Source organism: Ranitomeya variabilis, chromosome 2 (genome assembly GCF_051348905.1).
Source record: "Ranitomeya variabilis isolate aRanVar5 chromosome 2, aRanVar5.hap1, whole genome shotgun sequence".
NCBI classification, from domain to species: Eukaryota; Metazoa; Chordata; class Amphibia; order Anura; family Dendrobatidae; genus Ranitomeya; species Ranitomeya variabilis.
In genome coordinates, this window is record NC_135233.1 from 991,568,387 (window position 1) to 991,589,002 (window position 20,616).

The 20,616-nt window shown below is 42.7% G+C and overlaps 1 protein-coding gene across 5 annotated transcripts in view; it reads right to left on the reverse strand.

Annotated features, from left to right (window-relative positions):
- Window positions 1-20,616, reverse strand: part of NGEF (neuronal guanine nucleotide exchange factor) — a 235,893-nt gene that overhangs the window by 133,844 nt on the left and 81,433 nt on the right. For 3 of the 5 annotated variants that reach the window (XM_077291052.1, XM_077291051.1, XM_077291053.1), the window contains exon 3: window positions 15,377-15,641. In XM_077291052.1, coding sequence (XP_077147167.1) covers window positions 15,377-15,641 — 265 coding nt within the window. Of the gene's footprint in view, window positions 1-9,677; window positions 10,034-15,376; window positions 15,642-20,616 lie in introns of those variants that run through there. The other 2 variants (XM_077291056.1, XM_077291054.1) reach the window with 2 other exon arrangements.

Sequence of the window (20,616 nt, forward strand, 5' to 3'; positions counted from 1 at the left end):
TTGAACTCGACTGCAGTAGGCACGTGTGAAGATTGCAGAAGAAGGCTTATTTTCTAGCTGAATTCTTGTAGTTTATGCACAATTACAGTATGTAAAAAGAACCGACTTAGAGATGCAGACATGTGTGCTTCTAAACCTGACTGACATAAAGAATGAGGAGGAAGAAGCGAGGGGTTATTGAAGTCACAACTACATCAGAGTCACATGGAGAGAAAGAGGGCAATCTCTAAAAGGGGCAAAGCCTAATGCAAGGCAGCATAACAGCAACACAATGATAATACAGTACTGTCTGTATGGTTTCTAAATCATGGGTCATGACAGGTGATACCCTGGAAAAAAAGAAGTAGGCTTCTACAGCTCTGGCAAAAATTAAGAGACCACTGCAAAATGTTCAGTTTGTCTGATTTTTCTCTTTATAGGTATATTTTTGAGTAAAATGTAAATTTTTATTTTATTCTATAAACTTCTGACAAAATGTCTCCAAATTTTCAAGCAATAAATTTTGTATTTTTTTTCTGACAAAGAAAAATGGTCCAAATTAAAAAAAAACAAAAAACAGTGCTTTCAGATCTCAAATAATGCGAAGAAAACAAGTTCATAATCATTTAGAAACAACAATACTAATATTTTAACTCAGGAAGAGTTCAGAAATCAATATTTTGTGGAATAACCATGATTTGTAATCACAGCTTTCATGCGTCTTGGCATGCTTTCCACCAGTTTTTCACACTGCTTCTGGCACAAAAATGTAAGCAGTTCTTTGTTTGATGGCTTGTGACTATCCATCATCCTCTTGATTACATTCCAGAGGTTTTCAATGGGGTTCAGGTCTGGAGATTGGGCTGCCCATGACAGGGCTTTGATGTGGTGGTCTCTTAATTTTTGCCAGAGCTGTATGGGAGGTCTCAAATAAGTGGAGGATTACAGTAGATTGATTTATGGCTTTATCTCCGGTGGGTGGCATGTGACTGAGGAGGCTCTATTAGAAGCTTGCACAATAACCATCTATCGAGACCCCACTCCCCAGCAGTGTACACACACATCAAAGTTGAATGTGATATGCTGCAGCACAGATCAATGTGTCTACAAATAGAGAGCCCAGAGATAGGATCTGTGCTAGTGAAATGTTTTATGAGCAAGATGAAGAGATGCCTTCAGAGAGCAAACAGTAGGTACAATAACAAGCATCACCACCCTGCAGCATCGGGCTGAATGACAAGGACATAACAACAAATGTGCAGGCCATGGCACAGAAGAGCCGCTCGTAAATAATCCGCTACCAATGAGAATGTGTGCACGCTACTGGAATTCTAATTGAGATATACTCCACGATGCAGAGATGTAACAACAAAACCATGAAAACCCTGCAAATCAGGACTGAAGGGACAATATCTACTCCAACATTCTCTAAATGTTTGTTTTGTCACGGAGCTATATCTGCAACGAATCAGGCTATTTTTTGCACAATAGTTTATTTCATGTTTTTGTTAAAACAAATACACACTTTCAGCTAATAAGTTTCTAGAAAGCAGTGATGTCTACTGTCCAATCAATGATCTAATGTGTCACAAGAGAACTACTCCCAGCTGTCACAGTGTGGTCAAATTGTGCTTTTTGCAGTAATAGTTGCATATTTGCAGCCAATAAAATGTTCCCAGATTTCCTTTCCTCTTCCAAAATTCCTTTTACTAATTTGATAAATATTTACAAATATCTTCCTAGAGGAGAACTCCCCCATTATAAGGGCAGGCGTAAACGAGTATATTTTCGGTCCGATAGTGATCCGACAAAATATTGACTCACACACGGATCAATGTTGGTCTATAGGGCCGTGGACATGTCCGAAAAAAATTGCTCAAATTTGATCTGATATTCGAATTGCACTTGGCCATGCAAGTCACTCGGATGACATCTGAGCGCAGTCAGATTTCAGCAGCCAGTGAATCACACTGTGCTCACACTCTGATCAAACGCTGATCAGAGTGTCATGTGCATAATACATCCCATTCTCTTGGATGAGCAAATCTATGGTTGTCTGCATCTAGTCTAATAGAGAAAGACTTGTGGAATGTATTCAATAAGGGAGATCTGCTTCAAACTTTACATTTTTGTTGGCTAAAACTGCACCCTGGATATTCACACGCTGCTAATTTTTTTCCAGTTCTAAAGGGCAAGAAATATAAAATATATAGCAGTACAAGAAAAGTGGATGACAAACAAACCTCATTCACACCCTGTGCTGAAATTCTGCACAGAATCTGTGCAAAAATTGACCTGCAGAAAGAAATTTAAATCTGGAGCATATCATCGCATGATGCAGTTCAGCAGAGATTTAACACTTTGCATTACATTGCTGCAAAATCCAACGCAGTAAAATCTACTCCAAATTCTCATACAGGACACGTGCATGCGGCATTTTTTTCAGGCGGATTCCGCTTTGAAGCCCCTTACTAGTTACAGTTTAAACAACAGTAAAAAATCAGCAAAAAACACAGTAGCCGCTAGTGAGGCCACATTACGAAAAAGACCTCCGAATTTTTCTTGAAGAGGTCTTGCCTAGGAAAACAATGGCAAGTCTGCCAGCGTCTTGAAGATGCTGTGTGTACATACCCTAATATATAGACATTTTGGATTTTGTTGTGGACTTGCTCAGTTTTTTTCCTGTATGGACATGTCCTAAAAAGAATGTAAAAAAAAGAAGCCATGCTCATTTGCTGAATCTTTTCCTAGGAGAATTAAATTTTTTGCTTGTTTTGAGTCTATTTAGGTTCTAATACTTTCTCTTATAGGAACATTGCTTTCTGGGGTATCATGTATGCAAATTGCCTCTTCTGAGAAAAAGAGGACTTAACTCTATAGCGCCACCTGTTGGAAGTAGCGATCCTACAAGTCACAATCAACCCTTTAACGAGTTGTGCAATATGACTTAGGATAAAAGCCAAATCAGTATCTCAATTCGCAGACATGGTGTTTCGGGCTGTTGGCCCTCGTCAGTGCGAAGCATGAGAACTGATTTGGCTAGGTGAGAGGCTCTGGACTGGGGTCTAAGGGGTATCGTTTCTCCTTATGGAGAGTGACATACCATCTCTGGCTTGTCAAGGTAAGGAGGCTTATGGGGTATCATGTGTAACCCAATAAGGAACACAATATGGACTAACAGGGACTCAGTGTGCCACCATAGAAGAACGTGGCAATGCCTTGTGCATAAAGGCTAACATTGTATATACAAGCAGTAGATTTGTTGTTTTACACACAGGAGCATTTGCTCATCCAGGCTTGAGTTTTCTACGAGAGCCACCACCAGTCATGGTTCCTTAACTCCCCTAACAATCAATTCTCCGAGGCCCCCATACACAATAGACTGCTGGCCTAACCCGTCGACATATCTGGCCAATATTAGTTTAATGTATATAGGAGGCATAAGAACATCTGCTCAGTGATCTGTAGACCCCATGACATCCTGCTGCCAGTTGAGCAGGAGATAAAAAGTCATTATAAGCTATATATCAGTCTGACTTACATGTGTGTCTAAGGTAATAACCACAAACAGACTATAATGGATCAGGGAAATTGTGGTTTGTGTAAATCAGTGGAGAAGAGGAAGCTCTTGAGTGCTCTTGTGTTTCCCCTTGGCAGTTTTTGCGTTACTGATTTAGAGCTGCCAATTAGGACTAGAAATGGAAACGCTCTAGTGCTCAAGTGTTTTCCATTGGAAGCTTAACAAGTTGTAAGCACCTCACTTGGCAGCAGGTTGCAGTTGGCTCCCACATCTTGCTCTTTGCGGATCCCAGATTTTTCATGTTCACAAGGATCTAGAATTTATCTTACAAATTTAAATAAATATTGCAAAGAGGATCTGTCATCTCTTGAGTTGGTGTGAATTGATATGACCTGGTTCATCGGTCACGTTTGGAATTTGTGGCCGCTGAACAAGAACCGTTACCTGCGGCTCTTCTTTTGACTGGCCGCCCAGGAGCCGCATCACATGTGTGTCATGCTGCAACAATGACATCGTACCAAGCTGGTTAGTCAAAAGAAGAATGTAAAAGACGGCACTCCGAATGTGCAATGAAAAGAGTACACGTTTATTAGAACCGCAATCCCAATAAAAGTAACGTTTCATTCTAACAATAAGACCTTCCTCAGATGGATTCCTGAACCACAAGGTAGGCAGTGAGATGGAGAGTAGCGCAAAATAGAAAACAGTAAGCAGCCCCGATGATGTGCAAAAGGAGAGCCGTGGATGTCGTCAGGTAAGGGGAGGAACTCCCATTCCTGTCCGATGGACAAAGACCACTGTTGTGGCTGATGGAATGGGACGTAAGAATAAGTTTGTACCAACTCTACTCCATTCTCCTCATATAACAATTCTGGAGCATCTTTTCTCATAGTTCTGCAATTTACTGTTTCTCTATTATTACTGGTGAACATTTTTGAATAACTTAACAATTGTTTGTTACCATGACTGCAGTATTATAGAGGCTTTAGAAGTTCCCCTTATTTGCCAAACCCAATATTCCCAGATTCTCTCAAATAAGCAGACAAAACACCATTTTGGATTAAACTGGCCAAATCCACCTTTATTACAACAAACATAACAGTAATAAATAACTTGGGGTGATGAGGATCTTAAAGCTCCAAAACCTGAAGGAAACCCCCCAAAATTATATATATATATATATATATATATATATATATATATATATATATATATATATATATATATATACACACACACACACACACACACACAACCATCCAGCCTTACCCCCCAGCTGCAACCACAGGCTCGAGGAAACCTCAAGGTCAGAGAACATTTTTCATTCACCGACTCCCAGGGACCATCCCCCTGAGAGCCTCAAGCAATTACTATCCCATCTTCATGATGTACAACCCCCACCAATATTTTGACACCAACTTCAAGAACCCCATCCCGCCCGCCTGCCGAAATGACACCAAAAACATTAACCGTAAACCAATTAAAATCCACCTATTCACCTTTAACAATAATAATAGAAAAGGGCTTGGGACCTTTCTGAATGGTGACTACTGCAGATTAGGAAGCCACCTCCCCCTCCTACATTTTATAGCCCCTCTCTTTCTCCAGTTGTAACCCTCAGCTCCTTTTCCACCCCTCCCCTTAAAATTTTCACCTCCACCTAACCTCCCCACAGCCACGACATTAACCCCATGCTCTGCCCTACATAGCTGAGTCATGGGTCACTGCACCCTTGGCTCTGCCGGGGTTATATTTTTCCTTTCCCTTTGACAAATGGGTGTGTCCCTACAGAGTGACTCTGTTACAGCTGATTGGATAGTGTCAGACTGTGCAGGGTTACACCTGCAACAGGTAACACCCGGTTGCAGATGTATACAGAACTTTTAACGAAGAGTACCATAGGAAAAGCACAATGCAAAATTCTAAAGGAAGATGCTCCAAAATTATTATTTCATGATGGAGCAAAGATTCCAATAAAAACTACAGGTCAGAGGCGCTGAACGGTCGGCACGTGGGGAGTGACACATCATAGACATACGAGCAACTTAGCTTGGGACATGCTTGAGACCTAGGAGTCAGCACCTTAAAACTAAAAGGAACGCGTGGCGGACAAGGCAGGGACCAGCAGCAGAAGTACAGGTTAGTATAATATTTTATTATTTTTAACACTGTTCCCAGTCCGCCATTTTATTATGCTTTAGGTTCTGGGAGAGCACAGAGCATAACAAACATGTTTTACTGGTATTCAGGGCACTTTTGATTCATATCAAATAAATTGGATGTTAGTCAAATTTCCCGGATGAATTAGAAGGGAACCTGCCACGTGAAAAAACGCTATTAACCTGCAGATATGGGGTTAATCTACAGGTTAATAGCATTTTGAAATTACCTGACTGACAGCAGCTCAGCATAATGGCCGGCTGTCAGTCAGTGTGGGGGGCACGGTTACAGCCACCGCCCTCTAAACACACAGAGCGGTGACTGAACTTGCACCGGCACCACCCCTGACTGAAATGCTATCAGGAGGAAAAACTTAATTTCCTCCTGGCAGCTGGGCAAGTTCACAACGCTAATAACCTGCAGATTAACCCCATATCTGCAGGTTAATAGGGTTTTTTTTACATGACAGGTTCCCTTTCAAGCAACACACCTGAATTTTAAATATGTGAGATTCGCTCATCTTGGATTTTAAATTAACAACATTTTAAAAAAACTTGGCTATGGTTTTCTTTTCTTTTAAATTGGCTCCACACCTATCTGTTTTTTTGGACTGAGATGCAATACTAAACAAATTCTGTGCATGTGGCACTAATTTTGGAAAAAGCAGTCATGTTTCTCTAATTTCACACACCACTTAGTTGATACTTAGCCATAAAACTATAACCTCCAATAAGAGAACTAGAAAAAGCAGGAGTAAATAGAAAATATAAGTTCCTTTACCACAGAATATACCGTATACAATTTTTTTTGCAGCAAATGCAAAGTGTGCTGCAGGTGTAATTTCACCATGAAAATCCAGCAACTTTGCTACATGCATGTGTTCTTATGATGTTGCTGGGTGACCCTATAATATTAGCATACATTCATTTTTAGCATAAAAAAATAAAATAAGTGGTTGTCCACCTTTAGGGGGCAATTTTTCTTCAAAGTGCATGTCATTGGTGCTAAAATATTTTTTTTTCATTTAGGGTTCATTAAACATTTTGCACTGTTTGTCTTCTGTAGCTGCTGTGTTGCACTATTGCTGGCTGCAGAATGGTTTTACTGAGAATCCATTAGTCAACACGCTTTTACTGTCTACAACCACGTTCACACGTTCAGTATTTGAAATCCGTATTTGTACTGACCAAATACTGAAAGCATGAATGTGGCCTAATGAGGAGTTTGTAATTCTTATCTGTATTTTCTGAGCGTCTCTTAGCTCTTTTATGACCACAGACCACATCAAACATGACCTCAGCCCCCCCAAATGCCAATTAAACAGCATAAATATTTATATAGGGGAAAGAGCCCCTATAAAAGTCATACCAGGGATATACAGTTTAACTTAATATCTCCTGAAAAATTTACTTTTATTTTATATGGAAATTAGGATGCTTTGTTGCACCCTTGGTGTGGCCTATGGCTTAGTGCACCGTTACGCCCTCTGATTTGCATACTAAAGCCAATCCTTTGTCTTGATTTATAGCGCTTTGTGAATGCTGTCTAATATCAGCTCACATGTTGAGCTTGCACACCGACACTGGTGTAGTCTGTACTCTGAATCCTGGAACCTGTATGTCTGTAAGGAAGGAGACCAGGCTGTGAGTACCTATGAGACACTGGGTCGGGAACTGCCGAGGCCGCGTCCAGTGTTAGAGGGGGGAAGGAAATAGGAGCCAGACAGGACCCATGACCTAGAAAGAAGGGGCGTGGTAAGCAAGGGGAAGAGGGAGAGTCGAGTGTGGGAAAAGACAGAGGGTTCCCGCCAAAAGGAAGAGAGAACAGGAACCTGCTGCGTGCTGCAGAGAGAGACAGACTACAGAGCAGAGACCCAGGACGGGCCCAGTGGGGACTCCAGGATACCAGTGAGTGTGCAGAGAGACGGGCACCAAGGGAAGTGTCGCAGTGCGGCTATCCAGGTACCAGCGGGTGTGCTGAGAGTCGGGCGCCAAGTGCAGCATTGCGGTGCGGGCATCCAGGTATTGGCGGGTGCACAGGAAAGCGCACGCCGAGTAGAGACTTGTGCAGAGCTTCACACTTTTTCTCTGCAGTTCAATGGACTAGGGGCTCAGCGGGGAAACCGGTGACCGCCCGCTGCCGCCAGAAGCTGGACCGTGTGTTGGGCGGGGAAGCCTGAAGGCACAGTGTCGGCGTCATTCATCGGACTGCAAGCGGCTAAAGGACGGCGGAGTCACGACAAGTTAAATTTGATAGAAAGACTGTTAGGTGGAACCACAATTACACTGTTTAACCTGTTTTCTTCCTTTCTGTTATCTCCCTGCGAGGAGTTCATTATTCTTAATTAAACCACACTCTTGTTAACCCTTGCTCTGCGCCTCTGCGTTACTGCATCTGTTTACCTGCTTTACACGTCTGCAGACGACGCATCAATGCACTCAGAGTTGCAGTGAGCGAGGGGCTCCAATGAGGAGGAGAGGGCATTGTGACATGTGACTGCTGTCTGCTGCGCCCCCAGCATGTAGTGTGCGCACCCACACTGACACTTGTAGTGCGCCGCTGCTCTTTTCCAGTGTCAGTGCGCAAACACGGACACACAACCTGATTGACAAATAGGAGGTCATAACGATGCACTAAAGCAGGGGTGGGGAATCTTTTTTCTACCAAGGGCCATTTGGATATTTATTCCATCCTTCGGGGGCCGTACAAACTCCGCCCACAAAGTACATCCTGACTCTGGCACTGGTTTCAGGACGTAATCTTTCATTGCATGCCCTTCAGTGGTCAGTAGTGAGCAGTGTGTGTGTGCTAACAGAGCAAGAAGAAATTAATGAGCTGGTGGCAATCAAAATACACCTCCCTGCCCAAGAATGCGGTCCCTGAGAATCTGCTCGGGGCCTGATAAAAGGTCATAGAGGGCCGTAAATGGCCCGGGGGCCTGAGGTTCCCCACCCCTGCACTAAAGCATCGGCCACGCCAAGGATGCACTGCATTTGTATATTAAAATAAAAATATTATGTTAAACTTTATATTCTCGGCATGACTATTATAGGGGCTATGTCACCTATATCTGCAGTTTAATCGTCATTTGGGGGGTGACAGACTCCTTTTAATGAAACCGAAGAGGAAAAATGACTTTTAAATATCAAATATAAGCGTTTATGTAAAAGAAGCAAAAATGTTCCCAAAAGGTGGAGAACCCCCTACACGCTCTTCCATCACTGAGAGTGACAAATTGCCTAAAATGAGGGATTACAGTATGAGCAGCCAACTGGGACAGATCTATATTTGAGCACAGCTACACAGGGCGGCCTCGTGTGCTTGTTTGTTTTCCGCACACACTTACAAGCAATCCAGACACAATCACATTTAATACAACAGATGCACAGCAAGCAAAGCGACGCTCATCTCAATACGTCTTTATATAGTCACCTCCCACGCATTCGCATTTAAAGTGTGTCCGAACATTATGCCCTCGGCTAAATTTAATGAAAAAGTCTTTGATGTGGATCCCAAAAGGTCCTTAGTGAACACAAAAAAAGACGACTTAGTGAATATGGGCCTCTCTGCCTCTTCTAGCTGCGGGTTATTATGTGTCACAGCCATGTAGGTGTACGTATACTTGCAGGATGAAACGCACAAATGTGAATAGGCATGTCAAAGATTTCTGTGCACCCGCAGGGACCTGTAGATAAAAATGTAACGTGGTTATAGAAAAATGACACCTGGCACTCACACCCACTGCTAACTACCTCCGGAGACACCTGTGCATTACACCCGCACTTCTCTGCAAGTAGGGGGGAGCAGCGATACCTATAAACACAACCGCCATAAGGTGCAGAAAAAAAGTGATGTAGGAGATACGAGCGTGAACGGCCAACGATGGCAATGGCAGAAGGACATGCATTATAATCCACACACAAACACCTACACATGTCACTGACTGTCAGCAGTGTGCTCGCTTTCTATATTTAGCTGTCAGTATCGTACGCTCTCCTCCCAACCCCATCTCTCTCACCCTTCGATGGGATCTTCCTCGTATGGGCTTGGAGGGTCACAAGTAAGTACATCCCCCTCCTCGGACACTGCCTGAGGCTCCATGCTGCACTCTCTCAGACAGTCAGAAGTGCGCTGAGAGTGCAGGGATACTGCCTGCCAGCCAAGAGACTGCACTCCCGGAGGTTACCAAGGAAACGGGAAGGAAAAGACTCTACGGATGGAGATTGGGGGGGTCTCTGCGCTGCATTAAGTGGAGAATAATGGAAGAAGAAAGAAGAAAGATAGAAAAAGGAGGAATAGATAAAAGGACAGAAATAGGTTGTCTGGGGAGAGGAGGAAAGGAAGAAATGAAGAGGGAATGCCAAAATCAGTGAAGAGAGAGCAGGAGAGAGGAGGAGAAAAGAGAGGGAGTGCGTGGATTCTAGGAGGAGGGAGCACAACAGAATAGGTGTTTATGGAGCAGACAGAAATAGACTGTAAAACAATGCGGAGTAGAGAGGCTGCCATTCACCAGGACTGTGCGCACTTCTGCAATCTGAAGGATGGATCTGTGACCCGATGACCTATTTTTTTTTTGCCACCGGAGGGATGGAAGTCTTGCTAAAAATTGGGAAGACAGACAGGTGGATGGACTGGAGGAGGAGGGGGCTGATTGGGAAGTGTACACTGTGTCAGTGACAGAAACCTGGCAGAGGTAGAGTCAGCTGCAGAACTTACTACTCGCAGACCCCTGTGTCCAGAGCCCGCGCCGGGAATCTGCAGCAGAAGCTTTCACGCGTTTGACTTTTTCACAGAGTCATGTGCACAGCATTTTGCTGCGTTTTGATTTTGTTGTGTTGTTTTTTGGTTCATTTTTTAAAGGGAACCGGTCATGTTGAAAATGGGATCTGATCTGCAGGCAGGATGTTATAAAGCAGGGGGGATGATCAAAGTGATAGACATTTTTGTGGGAAAAGTTTCAGTAAAACTTGTATTTTATACATTGAAATCCCTGGAGTCTGTGATCATAAGAGTCCAGTGGGCGGTCCCGCTCAGTGATCAACAATGCCTGAGTAGGACCACCTACCGGACTTGTATACATACAAACACCAGGGATTTAAAGAGGTTGTCCACTACTTTAATATTGATAACCTATCTTGAGAATGTGTCATAAATGTCTGATGGGTGGGGGTGCGACCTCCAGCATTCCCGCTGATCAGCTGTTTTTGGTATCGGCGGGGGCCAGAACTGCCCAGTTACGGAGCTGCACAGGACAGCGCCATCAACTGTATAGTGGCCACATCCGGGTACTGCACATCCTCACCCTATTCAAATCAATAGGGAGCAGATGTGCAGTATCCGGCCACGGCCACTATTCCGTCGACGGAGCTGTGCTGTGCAGCTCTGTAACTGAGCAATTCTGGCCACTGCTGACACCAAAAACAGCTGATCAGAATGGTGTCACACCACCACCCATCAGACATAGTTGACCTAACCTAAGGATAGTTCATAAAATTTATAAAGTTGAACTGAATCTTTAAGAACAATCCTATATAACATTCTGCTCAGTTTCTACTTCTTTACACCATGCTGTCTTGTCTACAGATAAAAAGAGAACCTGTCGGTGCAGTCTAATGTCAAAAATCATAAACACTGTGGTCGATAGGGTGAATTGCTGAAAAGTCTGCAGACAACAGCATTTTTGTTTTTACGTTTGTGCTGTGGGCATGTGTAACACCCCAGGTTCCTGGTTGTTACAGTGGCATTGCTTAACTCATGGGGAGAGTGATGTCATGCTTGGAAGCGAGGAAGGATCCCTTCATCAGCTATCACAAACATACAACATGTTCTTACTCCAGGCCAGAAGGGGAGCTATGATCCAGTTTGTGGGTGGCTCCCCTATATATATTCTGGCTGGAGGGAAAGTAGTCAGTCAGTCTGTCACAGATCAGTGAGGAGAGAGGAAGAGACAGAGAGAGTCAGGAAGACAGAGGTGCCGTGCAGCCACGTGAGGTGCTGCAGCTCCTGGAAAGGAGAGAGAAAAGGACGGAACAAGCTGTAGAGAGCATGAAGGAGGAAAAGGAGCAAAGGAGAGTGAAGAGCTGGAGAGAGAAGCTGCGACTGAGCTTCCTCCATGCTGAGCGCAGATACTGGTAGGCGAAAGACCGAGGTTGTGGGCGTAACTTCATGCCCCACGGCAGAAACCAGCGGACAGCTGGACTTCAAGTCACCTGTCCACCATTAACACCCGAGGACACAGTAGCAGATAGAGCCTGGGTCGTGATAGAGATTCTGTAAAAAGGCTCGAGTTTCCTGACGTAAGGGTAGTGTCCTACCAACAAGGGGGACAGAGATAATGTTAGGACCTTGTGTGAGGCCTAAGGCAGCAAGGGACTACAACACAGTGCATAGTGGAAGGCTTCCAACCCCACCTGGTAAGGGGGATTCCAGATTCGCTTCCAAGCTAGCTGGACCATACCACAGTACCCTGGACTGTGGCTGCCTGAACTCTACAGTAAAGAGGTAAAGAGACTGCAAACCTGTGTCATCCGTTTCTTTCTACACCACCTACCACCTGTCCCTACTACACCGGGAGCCCTGGGGACCCAGCTTCACCCGTGGGAAGCCATACCATCCCTGCTGCCATAACATCACCCCAGAAGACCCCTTTATGCAGCATTGTTCATCCCTGACCGAGTACCACAGGTGGCGTCACAAACTTTTATTATTCAACAAACCCCTTTAAAGACTTTTCCTTTAACATGGGTGCCCAGGGCCACGGAGAGGGTCACCGCTGCCGTGATACATCCCTTTAAGTACTGGACCAGTTACTGAGTACCCCACGGCCCTGGCGGGCATTCCACATGGAGTTTTTTTTGTTCTAGTTTTTATTGGCTTCTCTGTAGGACTTGAAAAGTCTCAGAACAGTAGTAAAAGCATTTCAAATGTGTGGTTTGCTACAAGAGTTCCAAAAAGCTAGTAAAAAAAATAGAAGGAGCGCTGAGGCATCGTACACAATGCGTTTTATGTACGCTTTTAATGTATTCACTAGGACGAGGATGTTAAATGGATGCATAGTGGTATTGGTCACCATAGGAATCCATCATACAGAAGTGTACACATTACCAGACGCTGTTTTTTACTGGTTACCGTTATTTAGAATAGTGCAGTCCAATGCGATTTCCAAATAGCATTATCTAGTAAAAATCATATTTGCTTTTTGTTTTACAATGGATTCCTATCATGACCGCCACCATTCCTCTGAAGCATCCATTGAAAGCTGCACTGAGAATAATGTTATAGAGCGCTGCTGAATATGTTGTCGCTATATAGGCAAGCATAATAAATAACAAAAGGGCCGAGTTCAACTGCATGAATGTTTTTTTATATGTGATAAAATATAAGTGTATTTCCAGGCACTATTTCCTAAAAACACCAATAATTTTTCTGTTAGGCTGATTCTATTTTTAAAGACTTTTTTGGCTTTTTTCAATGTTCTCTGCTGAACTTTATCTCACAGTAAGGTCTTTAGTGCAATCTGAAATGCAAACATAAAACCAGTGTCTCATACACCAGCCCTAATTCTACATTAATGGATGGGCCAAATGTATTAAAAGGTGCTCATCTATTAGTAGATTTGGTGAATTTTGGGCAGCTGTGTACCACAAACCAAAATGTACCTCAGCTTTGAGTTCGCTCTGCTGACCCAACAATTAGAGAGTCCTAAACCTTCTCTGGCTTTAATGTCAATACAATAACTTTGCATCAGGAGCATCGTGACATGGTTTTCCTGGACTGAGCAGCTGCATAGAAGCCTAACAGTCTGGTTTTGTCGATGTAACGGTGCTCAGGGTGGTAGCCGCAGATGAGTGTCATGTGTCTGACACCCCGACATCTTACAAATAATTGTGTGACCTGGCTGGGTGTTAGTGTTGTGAGGGCCTTGTGCCTGTGCAGGCCGCCGGTAGTCGATGGTATTGGCTGGTCAGGACCATGAGTTCCACAGATTAATAAAGGAGAATTCTGTTCAAACATGAGAACTTTACTGAACTTGATGAGGGTCATATACAAGGGATAGCGAGTACACAATTTTAAGCACTTTACTATCACAGTAAGAAGCCTTTTCACTGACATCGTTTCCTTCCACTGTAGTCTACTCCAGGGCCGGTATAGCACACTGTTTCGCCCTACTTAGCCACAGCCTAGCTTGTCACCACAGTACAGTTCAGCGAGGTCCTCTATACCCGCTTGGCGGCTCTGCATCCTATCGCTATGGACGCCCTGGATCTACCGCTTGGGACTCTCACTAGTCCCACAGTCTCAGCCCTCTTCAGGGTTTACCAAGCTCAGGGTTTCCTGTGACATGTTGTCCTATCCTTTAAGGTAGAAGGCCACTCTGTCTCTTCTCTCAGTTCCTAGTTGCACTACCTCATTGTGCCGTCATCACCTTTGCTGTAGTTCACCCAAACGGCAGCACTGCGCACTTGTCACTTCTTCAAACTCTAGCTCCTCTCTCAGTAAGGAAGCAAGTTACTTGCCCTAGCACTAATTCCTCCCACTATGGGCTGGTCCCAACATTAACACTCTCCCTGACCCTGCAGTCTGTTGCTGGGAAAACATACCCTTTCACCTACATTCTATGCCAACACTACCTTATGTCCTAAGTCCTGACCTATGTCTTTCATTCATCACATCGCTATACATTATAATACCTTACATTATCACATTAAATAGGCAAACATCTTGCACTTCACATGACACAAGATGTGCACAAGGCACAGGACATTATTCAGAGTACACATCACATTATACACAGCACTGATGTCTTCAAGGGGGAGCAGGGCAATATGTCCATCTCCTTACATCAATGCCATGAGGGGTTCCCCTTCAATAAAGCAATCCGCGAAACGCACGTCATGGGCCACCTGGAGTGTTGTCTTGGTCCGGACTTACTATGGGTGAGCTTGCTAATGGGTGATGGAACTCTGCTATGGCTATTTTATATGGGCATCTGCTCATTCATTGCTGACTTATACATATTATTACTCTGGTATAGCTGTAGCATTTTTTCACTCAGTTTTTTTCCTAGTCCATTCACATTTTTTACCATTTTATTCACCCCTTATTTACCTCTTTGTCCTCCTTTGTCTTAATTATTATGTGTATATGGATGTTGTGTGATCTGTTTTATATAATTGTACAATAAAAATTTTTTGTATATTTTTTATCCATTTATCCATATTGCGGCTTGTCGCTACTCCTTTTTTGATTGTGGTTGTAACTACTCCATATCAATGCCTAGGGATTTAGAATGGGATATCATAAATGCAATATAGTGTGTCAGTATGAGAGTCCACAACTCAACCTGCCAATGTATGAACTTGTGGCATAAAGATGGTCATCTATACAAAACATCTCACATAACAGCAAGTGCCATATCTGCTACAGGAAAACATTATCACGAGGGCATAACAAATGCTTAATTATGTCATTAATAACAGATTCATGTGTTTTAGCACTGCCTGAAAATACAAATAAAAAGGCCATATGTAGCATATGTGGTCCATGAAGAAGTAACAAATAGCTAACGAATGGCCACTACTTCAATAAAAGATGAAAAAAAACCTTCAATGCGTCTAGGCAAATATCCTTCAAAAGAGTAATGTTTTACAATTCAAGACTGGATCACGTATCCTTTATCATTTGATTTGGAATTGTCTGACTTGTGAAGGGACGTACCTGTTTTTAGATGAATTGGACTCTATGAGTCTATTTCTTGAGTCTCTGTATCCTTGTTGTCCTACATTTCCAGCTATGAGACTATTTCTTGGGTCCCTGTTTCTCTGTTGCCCTGAATTTCCGGCTATGAGACTATTTCTTGAGTCCCTGTTTCTCTGTTGCCCTGAATTTCCAGCTATGAGACTATTTCTTGGATCTTCATATCCTTGTTGTCCTGAATTTTCAACTATGAGACTATTTCTTGGCTCTTTATGTTCCGGTTGTCCTGTAAGAGAGGAAAGAATAGCATTAATAATTATCATACTGTAGTTGAAGCTTCCATCCGAAACTACTAAGAGCATCGTCCCTTGTATCGGCCGAACATGCAAGTCAGCACACATTCTCAATTGATTGACTTTTAATAGTCTCAAGGTTTTAAGAAAACCGCAGTTGAAAAACTGCAGTGAAATCCGCAGAAAAAAACGCTGTAAATCTACGATAAATCTGCAGCAAAAACGCAGCGTTTTTGCCCTGCAGATTTATCAAATCCGCAGTGGACCATTATACATGTGCACATAGCCTAAAAGCTCATCGTGGGAATGTAACCTTACGGATTTCAAGAACGTACCTAAGGTCACTTTATGTAACGGAAAAAAAATGAAATTTCTAAAAATCCCTTCCACTTTATTGGAACTGAAAGAAGCTGAGCTTTTTTGAGCAGTGAAAATATGCAGCTGTCACCGCACAGTTGCAAGTTATCCCAAGGCTAAGGGCCCTTCCCTATCCCTAAAGCTAGAGGTGTCCTAGCTATCCCTGCTCTCTGGATTACTGCTGATGGTGAAGATGCCAGGGGCCACGTGCCTTACTGAGCTCCTGAATCAGCCCTTATCTGTCCTATACCCCACCCATGGAAGTGAGTAGTTGTAGTGTATTGGAATACACAAGCCAGACTTACAAGGGAAGATGTACAGGAATAAATGAAACTACCAATCATACAAATATGCACTCACAAACAACAGAGTGCATAAAGGAAGGAAAAAAATGATTAGGCGAGGATGTGGACGTGCACACAGACAAAACACCAAGCAACAGTTTTTAGAACAACAGTCCAAACATCTCCTCAAAGAACCAAACCTCCAACTCCAGAACCAGGTAGTATCAAACTAACTCTGGCAATGCCAGACATTAGTACACATAGCAGAAGGGAGTGGCCAACACTGAAAAGCTGAGCTCAAAGCAGGAAAGCTCCAGGAGCTCTCAACTGAACAGATTAACCTCTGCACTGCTAGCAGAAACCTACACTGTTTAATATGAAGGTGAAGTGCTTCTAATCAGTGCAGTAGTGCGAGAAATCAGAAAATGTGGTCTTTTGGCTCCTCTGTGTCACAGTAAACCCTTGACCGCAGCTTTAAAACTCAACGTGGAACCATAACCCCAGACACACTCTCCTAGACACATAGATAAATAAAGATTTCATAGTGATTTTTACAAGGTAATAATAAAAAAAGTTTATGCACTGAAAAATAAAATGTGTACCTCACGTTGAATGCAAATCAACCACTCTTAGATACTTTTAATACATTATATCTCTCTCCACTTGGCTGACAATACTTCAATAATAAGAAAAATACTGAATATATGTGTGTGCTGGTCATTTAACTATTTTCTTGATAGTATCTCAGAAGTAAACATATCATATCCTCTGAGAAAAGACAAGACTGAACAATTCTACAATAATGTACATGTATAAACCATTGATTTATATTAACTAAGGCCTTTCACTGAATTGTTTAAAATTTCAGCTAAGTCTCTTCTCCAGTTGCCGCTGCTACACTGACTCTGGAACAGTCCCTCTTTTTCTTTTGTGACCCTCCATTGTAAGGTTATCCCCCTCGGAAATCAAGATGCAAATTTTCCCTTTAATTAATTGGGCATATAGCACAGGACTTCTTTGTTGGCATTGGCATTTTCTCCTCTGATGCTGGCCAATCAAATCATGGCCACGCCCACAGAGAAGTTCTGTAGTACACGCCCAGTTAGCTGAAGGTAAAGTGTGCGTCTTTATTTCCCAGGGACATAACTTTGGAACAGAACGGCATAAAAGAAAAAGAATAACTGTTCCGGAATCAGCGGAGCAGCGACAATTGGATGAAGGGCTCAGTTTAAATTTAAAAATTTCAGTGAAAGAAAAGAGGTGTTCACGTTTTGGGTATTTTTGCATTTTTCTCTGCAGTAAGAAACCTACAGTTAGGTATCCCATGTAGGTGCAGATTTTATCCACTACCTTGCTGTTATATCTGCCTAAATTCTCTGAAAATCACATGACAATAAAAACACCTTATTTTTATATGTGGTGCAAAATTTCAGACACAAACTACACTGTGTTCCAAATTATTATGCAAATAATATTTCCTCATATTTTCTCTAAATTACCTATCTGAATTGCAGTCATTGTTATTTTCCAGTCATCTACTATTCTAGTATAACTGCAATGTTTTGGAACAAACTGCCTATGAAAACAGTATCTTTTTTAAAAAAAATAAACACTCAAAATGCATCTTCCAAATTATTATGCACAGCAGAGTTATCAACCTTTTTTGTTTTATTTTGAACAAAAAAATGGTCAATTGTGAAGTTATAAGCATTATCAGCTTATTACAAAATGAAATCAAACAGTTTTCAAGTGAAAACTTTATTCTAGGTGATGTTACATTTGCACATAGGACCCCTTGTTCGAAAGAAGCTTCTGATCTCTCTCGTCCATTGAATTTGTCAGTTTTTGGATGGTTTCTGCTTCAATTGTTTTGCATGTGGACAGAATACCCTCCCAGAGCTGTTGCTTAGATGTGAACTGCCTCCCGCCATCATAGACACTCCTTTTGATGATGCTCCAGAGGTTCTCAATGGGGTTGAGGTCAGGGGAAGATGGTGGCCACACCATACGTTTGTCCTCTTTTATGCCCATAGCAGCCAGAGATGCAGATGTGTTTTTTGCAGCATGAGATGGTGCATTATCATGCATGAAAATGATCTTGCTGCGGAAAGCACGGTTCTTCCTCTGGAACCATGGCAGGAAGTGTTTTTAGAAACTCCACATAGATTATGGAGTTCATCTTTACCCCTTCAGGGATCACAAAGGGGCCGACAATCTCTCTCCCCATGATTCCAGCCCAAAACATTACTCCACCTCCTCCTTGTTGGCGCCTTAGCCGTGTTTTCATGGGGTGTCCATCAACCAGCCATCCTCCACTCCATCCATCTGGACCATCGAGCGTTGCACGGCACTCATCGGTGAACAAAACAGTTTGGAAGTCAGTCTTCATGTATCGTTTGGCCTACTGGAGCCGTTTCTGCTTGTGTGCAGTGGATAGAGGTGGCCGACAGGATGGCTTGCGCACCTCTGAAAGACCCTGCATCTTGTTGTTCTGGGGACGTTGGAGGCACCAGCAGCTTCAAAAACTTGTCTGCTGCTATGACAAGGCATTTTTGCAGCTGCTCTTTTAACCTTACGCAATTGCCTGTTGGAAAGAGTCCTCAATTTTTCCTTATCAGCACGCACACGTGTGTGCTGGGAATCAGCTACATACTTCTTGATTGTGCGATGATCACAATAAAGTGTCTTGGCAATGTTGATTGTAGTCATGCCTTGACCTAAATACTCCACAATTTGTTGCTTCTCAGCAGCCAACACATCCTTTTTCTTTCCCATTTTGGCAAAAAATGTAGGCTGCTTAATAATGTGGAACAACCTTCTTAAGTAGTCTTGCCTTTATTTTGACACACCTGCCAAACTAATTTGCAAAGGTATCTGCAATTGCTTTCAGTGATATAAAGAACCCTGACACACATCACCATCAATGAGTTTAAATGACAAACAAAAAAATTCTAACCTTATCACTCCTAAACTCTATGTGCATAATAATTTGGAACACAGTGTATGTATTGCAAATTAATGGGTAATTTTCCCTGTTTTTTTTAGTGTTTTTTTTTAAATTATTACAGTTGTAATGTTATACAGTGTGAACCCTACACTCTCCATTCTTCACCCAAAATACCCCAATTACTGCACTTCATTCACACATCAGTGATTTTTCTACTATAGGAAAAAAAAAACAGGCCAATTTCCATGACTGCTGGCTGCTGGATCAGATTTGCATCAGGGTTTGGTCAGCATTGCAATATTTATCATCAGTGTTTCATCATTTTTTCTCATATGGACCCCCCCCCCCCCAAAAAAAAAAAAAAACAACAACAAACTAATAGCTGTTTCCCAAGCTCCTCTTCACAAATAGAGAGAAATGGACAACTCACAGAAGTAACTAAGGAGTATCAGAGTGCTGTCCAAAAAACGTACACCTGAATAAAGTCTTACAGGTTGTATAGCAATGCTTCCTAATATATTTGGTTGGTTGTGTTTAACAAAATTGTGGTTTTTATCATTACTGTAATACAGTGGCAATTGTATTATATTGAGGATTTTGTACATTCTGTACATTAGAACTTTATATGTATAGTACGATCACTGTATAAGGGCTACAAAAATAAATTAAATAGAAAAACCTAAATTATGCCCCTGCCTTAGAAAACTGGGGTAAAAAGCTCTCAAAAGCACAACACTTACGCAAAGCGAAGCTGGGCAAAAATGTTGTGCTTTTTGCCGTTTTCACACCATTTTCGCCCAGCTCTGACAGAGTGGAGTGGGGACGAGGGCTTCATGGGTCATGGGGACTTCGCAACTCGCCTGATTCATTAACAAGTGTGTTCCTCTTAATGAATCAGATGCATTACACTCCACCTCGCCTCCTCATAAAGACCACTGCAAAAAAACGCCGATCTTGATGAATCAGGGCCTTTGCCTCCTAATTCAGGTTATCCACGGCACCGTATCAAGTCAAGTAGCAGTCGATATGTGCCACTATTTATACACTGACTCTTAAGATACCTTCACACTAAACAACTTTCCAACGAGAACGACAACGATCCGTGACGTTGCAGCGTCCTGGTTAGCGATCTCGTTGTGTTTGACACGCAGCAGCGATCTGGATCCTGCTGTGATATCGCTGGTCGGAGCTAGAAGTCCAGAACTTTATTTTGTCGCTAGGTTGGCGTGTATCGTCATGTTTGACATCAAAAGCAACGATGCCTGCAATGTTTCTTCATGGAGCGAACTGGAGCGAACAACCAGCGAGAACGATAAGTACGTCACTGGATCGCTCCTGCATCGTTCTGCTGTTGCTGGTGTCTGACGTCTCCTAGCGACC